Source organism: Salmo trutta, chromosome 9, assembly GCF_901001165.1.
Source record: "Salmo trutta chromosome 9, fSalTru1.1, whole genome shotgun sequence".
NCBI classification, from domain to species: Eukaryota; Metazoa; Chordata; class Actinopteri; order Salmoniformes; family Salmonidae; genus Salmo; species Salmo trutta.
In genome coordinates, this window is record NC_042965.1 from 43,337,321 (window position 1) to 43,345,523 (window position 8,203).

At 45.2% G+C, this 8,203-nt stretch overlaps 1 protein-coding gene across 2 annotated transcripts in view; it reads right to left on the reverse strand.

Annotated features, from left to right (window-relative positions):
- mthfd2l (methylenetetrahydrofolate dehydrogenase (NADP+ dependent) 2 like) overlaps positions 1–7,930 on the reverse strand; it is a 15,336-nt gene extending 7,406 nt beyond the window's left edge. The window contains exons 1-6 of one of the 2 annotated variants that reach the window (XM_029763800.1): positions 7,550–7,930; positions 6,532–6,716; positions 2,712–2,834; positions 2,465–2,617; positions 1,035–1,082; positions 501–608 (exon numbers count right to left, since the gene is read on the reverse strand). In XM_029763800.1, the coding sequence (XP_029619660.1) occupies positions 501–608; positions 1,035–1,082; positions 2,465–2,617; positions 2,712–2,834; positions 6,532–6,716; positions 7,550–7,686 (754 nt within the window). In that variant the 5' untranslated portion in view covers positions 7,687–7,930. The remainder of the gene's footprint in view (positions 1–500; positions 609–1,034; positions 1,083–2,464; positions 2,618–2,711; positions 2,835–6,531; positions 6,717–7,549) is intronic. The other variant, XM_029763801.1, reaches the window with a different exon arrangement.
- Between the last annotated feature and the right edge of the window lie 273 nt (positions 7,931–8,203).

Consider the following 8,203-nt stretch of genomic DNA (forward strand, 5'->3'; position numbering starts at 1 on the left):
TGCCTCTCTCCCCCCTCTCTCCTCTCCTCTCTCTCTCCTCCGCCCTCTCTCTCTCTCTCTCTCTCTCTCTCTCTCTCTCTCCTCCACCCTGCTCTCTCTCTCTCTCTCCCCCCCCTCTCCCCCTCTCTCTCTACCCTCCCCCTCTCCCCCCTCTCTCTACCCTCCCCCTCTCTCTCTACCCTCCCCCTCTCTCTCTACCCTCCCCCTCTCTCTCCACCCTTCCACCCCCCCTTACTTCCTCTCTTCCAAGAAGGTGTACTTGCATTGCAACAGTTCTTGTTTGAACAATAGGTGCAGGAGATATTTATTTTATTAATTTATTTTATTAATCATTTCCTTTTGTAATAAACAGCTTCATAACGGGGGAAACCGCAGTGGTGCAACATCAACGTACGTACGCAAACACACTAAGGCGCGGAGTACATTAAATATACTGTTCCTTGCAAATTACCCATATTACAGAGTCTTTCACACACACACACACACACACAGTGTGGTACCTCCAGGGCGTTGGTGGTTACGGTCTGTGTGAAGCAACATGGCGATGGGCAAGCCGACATTCTTAGAGCGTCCTGCCACCAGCACGTTCTTCCCCACTGTCTCAATACCTGAACACACAGACATGTCAATCATTTCCTCACAGTCTCTATATCTACACTAAAAAAGTTCATTTTAAGTGAGTATCCTATTAAATTCACACATTTTTTATTTTTTATTCAATCCCTAACTGGCTTCAAAAACAGGGCTAGCAAAGTATTTTTCTATAATTTTAAAAAGTGAATAAAAACATACGAGCATTTCGTTATACCCGTAATAACATCTGCTAAATATGTGTAAGTGACCAATAAAATGTGATTTGATTTACTAGACAGTTCAGGTGTAGTAAAAGGTGATGATTGCCACCTAGTGGATAAACCAGGATATGACAGCTGGGCAGACAGTCCTTTCGGAGTCAACACCACTACCTTCACAGCAACCTCTTCTTCAGTTTAGATGAGTCTTTAAAAGGTTACAGGGTATCTGCTGGTACAGACCTGGGTAACTCCAGTCCTCGGGGACCTGATTACAATCAGGTGTGTTAGCTGAGGGTAAAAGTGAGACACCAATAATAAACTTTTTATTTTTATTTTTTAATTTTTTATTTAACCTTTATTTAACTAGGTAAGTCAGTTATGAACAAATTCTTAACTAAATTCTTAATTCAACTAATCATGATGTTCAGTTTAGAATGCAATTAGTTTAAATCAGCTGTGTTTACTTGGGATGAAGGGGGGAAAGTGTAACACCAATCAGGCCCCCGAGGAATGAAAATGCCCAGGCCTGTGCTAACAGATACCCATAGACTTCCAGTCATTGCGCTAATGCTAATTAGCATTGGCTTGCAAATCTACCTGTAACTTCCTTCATACTGAACACAGGGAAATAAAGACCGTATCCATGAGTTCATCTGACTCCGTGGAAGTAGATAAAAGATACTCCCAAAGTATCCCTTTAAGCCACTAGTTCACAGCAACCCTTCCCTCTTCTTCAGTTTAAAAATGGGCTTTATCCTTCTTCACATGTCAATAAACTACATTACAGAGAGAACATAGTAACCTGCTCTCCTGATGATCTCCCATACAGCAGCAGAGTGTGTGTGTGTGTGTGTGTGTGTACCTGCTCTCCTGATGATCTCCCATACAGCAGCAGAGTGTGTGTGTGTGTGTGTGTGTGTGTGTGTGTACCTGCTCTCCTGATGATCTCCCATACAGCAGCAGAGTGTGTGTGTGTGTGTGTGTGTGTGTGTGTGTACCTGCTCTCCTGATGATCTCCCATACAGCAGCAGAGTGTGTGTGTGTGTGTGTGTGTGTGTGTGTGTACCTGCTCTCCTGATGATCTCCCATACAGCAGCAGAGTGTGTGTGTGTGTGTGTGTGTGTGTGTGTGTGTGTGTGTGTGTGTGTGTGTACCTGCTCTCCTGATGATCTCCCATACAGCAGCAGAGTGTGTGTGTGTGTGTGTGTGTGTGTGTGTGTGTGTGTACCTGCTCTCCTGATGATCTCCCATACAGCAGCAGAGTGTGTGTGTGTGTGTGTGTGTGTACCTGCTCTCCTGATGATCTCCCATACAGCAGCAGAGTGTGTGTGTGTGTGTGTGTGTGTGTGTGTGTGTGTGTGTGTGTGTGTGTGTGTGTGTGTACCTGCTCTCCTGATGACCTCCCATACAGCAGCAGAGTGTGTGTGTGTGTGTGTGTGTGTGTGTGTGTGTGTGTGTGTGTGTGTGTGTGTGTGTGTGTGTGTGTGTGTGTGTGTGTGTGTACCTGCTCTCCTGATGATCTCCCATACAGCAGCAGAGTGTGTGTGTGTGTGTGTGTGTGTGTGTGTGTGTGTGTGTGTGTACCTGCTCTCCTGATGATCTCCCATACAGCAGCAGAGTGTGTGTGTGTGTGTGTGTGTGTGTGTGTGTGTGTGTGTGTGTGTGCGTACCTGCTCTCCTGATGATCTCCCATACAGCAGCAGGTGTAGCAGGCACCATAGACGTCTGTCCCAGACACAGCTTCCCTATGTTGACGATATGAAACCCATCCACATCCTTCTCTGGAGCTACGGCGTTACACACAGCACGCTCCTGGATGTGCCCTAAATCACCACAGAAAAAGATGACCTCTCGTATAACGGTGGGAGTGTAGGTGTTTCTGTGCAGTGTGTGTGTGTGTGTGTGTGTGTGTGTTACCTGGTAGAGGTAGTTGTACCAGCAGGCCTGAGACCTTCCAGTCTCTGTTCATCTTGTCTATCAGCTCCAGTAGTTCATCCTGAGAGACAGAGGTAGGTTTGACCACCGTGTCACTAGAGATACCTGGACAGAGAAACACACATCACAGTCAAAAAGTACAGCAAAAAAAAAAATTGTAAAAAGTACAGTAGATAAAAAAGGACAATTAGGCACTTATAAAGAAACGTCTCTGTTGGAAAACAAGGTAGCGGGCATTTACATTATTGCCGCGTTCATGTGCTAGTCGGAACTAGGAAACTGAAATTTCCCACTTGCTAACCGGTTGAACGCGGCATGTGGAGAACTAAAACCAGTTAGCAAGTTTATAGTTTCCTAGTTCCGACTAGCACGTGAACACGGCATATTGTTACCTGATGAAAAAATTCACATGATTTATTATTTTAATGTAGACCGTTAACATTTTGGCTGGACAGCTGACAGTAAATATCACCCCTAATGCTGTTTCATAACCCACAGTAAAGACCATCCTAATGTCGCTTCATAACCCACAGTAAAGACCATCCTAATGTCGCTTCATAACCCACAGTAAAGACCATCCTAATGTCGCTTCATAACCCACAGTAAAGACCATCCTAATGTCGTTTCATAACCCACAGTAAAGACCATCCTAATGTCGTTTCATAACGCACAGTAAATCAAGGCATCAGCTTCTGTTACAGAAAGAACAAGCACTTTATCCCGTGTGGCTCAGTTGGTAGAGCATGGTGTTTACAACGCCAGGGTTGTGGGTTCGATTCCCACGGGGGGCCAGTATGAAAAAAAACAAAATGTATGAAATGTATGCTTTCACTACTGTAAGTCGCTCTGGATAAGAGCGTCTGCTAAATGACCAAAATATAAAAAAAATATATCTAGTGTGCATCGACCAGTCTCAATAGCGAGAGGGGCCACTCCACATCAACATTTTGCAAAAGAGATTCGATATGGATAAAACTGTACGTACATAAGAGTTCTGTCCCAAAACTGATAAACGCAGTAGGTATCAGTGAACGCAGTAGGTATCAGTGAACTGATAAAGGCAGTAGGTATCAGTGAACTGATAAAGGCAGTAGGTATCAGTGAACTGATAAAGGCAGTAGGTATCAGTGAAACGATAAAGGCAGTAGGTATCAGTGAACCGATAAATGCAGTAGGTATCAGTGAACGGATAAAGGCAGTAGGTATCAGTGAACGCAGTAGGTATCAGTGAACCGATAAAGGCAGTAGGTATCAGTGAACTGATAAATGCAGTAGGTATCAGTGAACGCAGTAGGTATCAGTGAACCGATAAATGCAGTAGGTATCAGTGAACGCAGTAGGTATCAGTGAACCGATAAAGGCAGTAGGTATCAGTGAACGCAGTAGGTATCAGTGAACCGATAAATGCAGTAGGTATCAGTGAACGCAGTAGGTATCAGTGAACCGATAAAGGCAGTAGGTATCAGTGAACTGATAAAGGCAGTAGGTATCAGTGAACGCAGTAGGTATCAGTGAACCGATAAAGGCAGTAGGTATCAGTGAACGCAGTAGGTATCAGTGAACTGATAAAGGCAGAAGGTATCAGTGAACGCAGTAGGTATCAGTGAACCGATAAAGGCAGTAGGTGTCAGTGAACGCAGTAGGTATCAGTGAACCGATAAAGGCAGTAGGTATCAGTGAACGCAGTAGGTATCAGTGAACCGATAAAGGCAGTAGGTATCAGTGAACTGATAAAGGCAGTAGGTATCAGTGAACCGATAAAGGCAGTAGGTATCAGTGAACTGATAAAGGCAGTAGGTATCAGTGAACTGATAAAGGCAGTAGGTATCAGTGAACTGATAAAGGCAGTAGGTGTCAGTGAACTGATAAAGGCAGTAGGTGTCAGTGAACTGATAAATGCAGTAGGTATCAGTGAACGCAGTAGGTATCAGTGAACGGATAAAGGCAGTAGGTATCAGTGAACGGATAAAGGCAGTAGGTTGTCAGTGAACTGATAAATGCAGTAGGTATCAGTGAACTGATAAATGCAGTAGGTATCAGTGAACGCAGTAGGTATCAGTGAACGGATAAAGGCAGTAGGTATCAGTGAACTGATAAAGGCAGTAGGTATCAGTGAACGCAGTAGGTATCAGTGAACTGATAAAGGCAGTAGGTATCAGTGAACCGATAAAGGCAGTAGGTATCAGTGAACGCAGTAGGTATCAGTGAACTGATAAATGCAGTAGGTATCAGTGAACTGATAAAGGCAGTAGGTATCAGTGAACTAATAAATGCAGTAGGTATCAGTGAACCGATAAAGGCAGTAGGTATCAGTGAACTGATAAAGGCAGTAGGTATCAGTGAACTGATAAAGGCAGTAGGTATCAGTGAACTGATAAAGGCAGTAGGTATCAGTGAACTGATAAAGGCAGTAGGTATCAGTGAAACGATAAAGGCAGTAGGTATCAGTGAACGCAGTAGGTATCAGTGAACCGATAAAGGCAGTAGGTATCAGTGAACTGATAAAGGCAGTAGGTATCAGTGAACCGATAAAGGCAGTAGGTATCAGTGAACTGATAAAGGCAGTAGGTATCAGTGAACCGATAAAGGCAGTAGGTATCAGTGAACCGATAAAGGCAGTAGGTATCAGTGAACCGATAAAGGCAGTAGGTATCAGTGAACGCAGTAGGTATCAGTGAACCGATAAAGGCAGTAGGTATCAGTGAACCGATAAAGGCAGTAGGTATCAGTGAACGGATAAAGGCAGTAGGTATCAGTGAACGCAGTAGGTATCAGTGAACTGATAAAGGCAGTAGGTATCAGTGAACTGATAAAGGCAGTAGGTGAGCAGAGTCATATGGAGTGAAAAAAGGATTTGATTTGGCTGCACAATCTCAGCCAATTTAATGCCATATGCTGCCCATATCTCCTTGAATAGCAGCATTTGGAGTCTATTTACCCACACCAAGGTCAAATCTGCAGCATGGTTAAAAACAGCATTAACAACAGTATAATGTCTGATAAATACTGCTGCAGCATAACGCTGCTGTCCCCATTCTTCTACCCCCTTACTACTGCACCTATACTGATGCCCCCACGCTGCTGCTGCCCCCACGCTGCTGCTGTCCCCACGCTGCTGCTGTCCCCACGCTGCTGCTGCCCCCACGCTGCTGCTGTGCCCACGCTGCTGCTGTGCCCACGCTGCTGCTGTCCCCACGCTGCTGCTGTCCACACGCTGCTGTCCACATGCTGCTGCAGCATAACACTACTGCCCTCATGCTGTTGTTCCCACACTGCTGCCCCCACACTGCTGCAGCATATGTAATAATAGGTAACAAAAAAGTTTAGTGAAACATTAAAAAGGTATGGTGCCCTTGGTGACACCCATGGTTTTACACTTAGCAATAATGTCACCAAGGGCACCAAGGACACCATGTCACCAAGGGCACCATGTCACCAAGGGCACCATGTCACCAAGGGCACCAAGGACACCATGTCACCAAGGACACCAGTTGAGTTCCTATAGTGGAAGGCCATGCTGAGTTCCTATAGTGGAAGGACCTGCTGAGTTCCTATAGTGGAAGGACCCTTAATTGTCTACATTGATACTCAGTGTTTATTTTTCACACCAGTTAAAAACAATATTTAACATTTCTTGAAGCTCATCTTCAGTTTCAGAGATCAATACAATTCCATGTGCATATAAAAGAACAGACACTCGTTCATTGTTTAGACAGACAGCTTTCCTAGAGCTTTGTGTGTGTGTGTGTGTGTGTGTGTGTGTGCGTGTGCGTGTGTGTGCGTGTGCGTGTGCCCTTCCTACCCAGTATACTAGCAGCTCTGGTCTTGTTCCTGACGTAGGTGCGACTAGCCGGGTCGTCCCCAACCAACACCACACCCAGGTGGGGTCTCATGTTGCCGCCGGTGACCAGCTCCTCCACCTCCCTCTGGATCTCTCTGTGAATCTGACGAGCCATCTCTGTCCCTGACACGACCACCGCAGCATACCTACACACACGCACACACACACGGGCACACACGCACGCGCACACACACACATACACACAAACATACACACGCGCACACACACACACACACACACACATAGCACACACATAGCACACACACACACATAGCACACACACACACACACACACACACCATATTTTGTAGGCTGGCTAAATATTACACCATTACATGAGATGACTAGAATGCTGCAAGGGGCAAGGTGACTTTGAGATGTGGAGCTATTATAATAAACTTGCTATAATTAAATCCCATCTATTTGCTGTTTGATATCATCAAAAGCACTGTCAGTATCATTTCAGAAGTGTAAAAGGTTTCAAAAACTGGATTAGACTTGGAAGTGACAGTAGATAAAAACAACATGGTGTGTCATCTCAAATCGATCTGACAGGTGCTAGTGACAGGAGTTATCCTTGGCATCCTAATGCGCATTGTCAGTCCTATTGTAACCTTGTTGAACTGAGCCGGCTGGCTGGCTAACAACCTCATAGCCAGAAACAAATGCTCTTCACGGACCGATTGTCAAGAGAGATAATGCTGAAATTAATGCAATGCAAGTTCGACGCGTTTGTTGACAGTAGCTAGCTTTAATTTTATCTGTCGTGTTTTAAATCTCTCCCCCCCCCCCTCCTCCTCCGTGATTTTCCGCCAGCTAGTCCGCACCTGCCCTTGTTACAATACGATGCACGGTGCAGCTAGCTGTCAATCTCACCGACTGACAGGTGACGAACAGTCACCCTTCACCGGTATCAGCTAGCAGCAGTATGGAGCATCTTTCCTCTCTGTCACCCTCACATGTTTCTTGTTTTTTTTACCTGGTGACTGACGCATGGAGATGTCTTCTCTGGCTGTCGCACTTTCTGTGCATCCGCAGTTTGGCTCGGCAGTGGTGGAAGGATAGACTGTTACAAATCCTGTAGGAGGAGCGTAGCGGGGAGATAGAGGCCGCCATGTTGCCCGCCCCACCGCTGTGTGTGTGTGTGTGTGTGTGTGACCGTGGATAGGGGGTAGCCCAAAGGCCGGCAGATGGCGATATTTGGTATTGATGGTTTCATTGTACAGTCCAAATGCATTGTATGCAGCGGGGCAATACACTCGTATCCCCGTTAACCGGTTCATACCTAAAACATTCTCCATTCACGCTGCAAATGCGTAGATTTTCCCCTTAACAATATTTAATGGCGTGAAGGCAGGATTTAAAAAAAAAAAAAAAGTGTAAAATATGCATACTTTCTTTATGAAACACACTTTTCACCACATTCTAGTGGCTACTTCCTAATGTTGCGCTGTGCAGTCAGCCAGCCTCGATCAAACCTACATAATCACTGCGTTGTGGTACACCAGAAATACATTCGTTTCCAGTGGAATGCTGCGTTTGCATTGCAGCATTGAAGAGTCGGTTGCAGTGGGTTCTGTGTGGGGGTGCATATGTTGTATAAATCAAATGTATGCATCAAATTGTATACTTA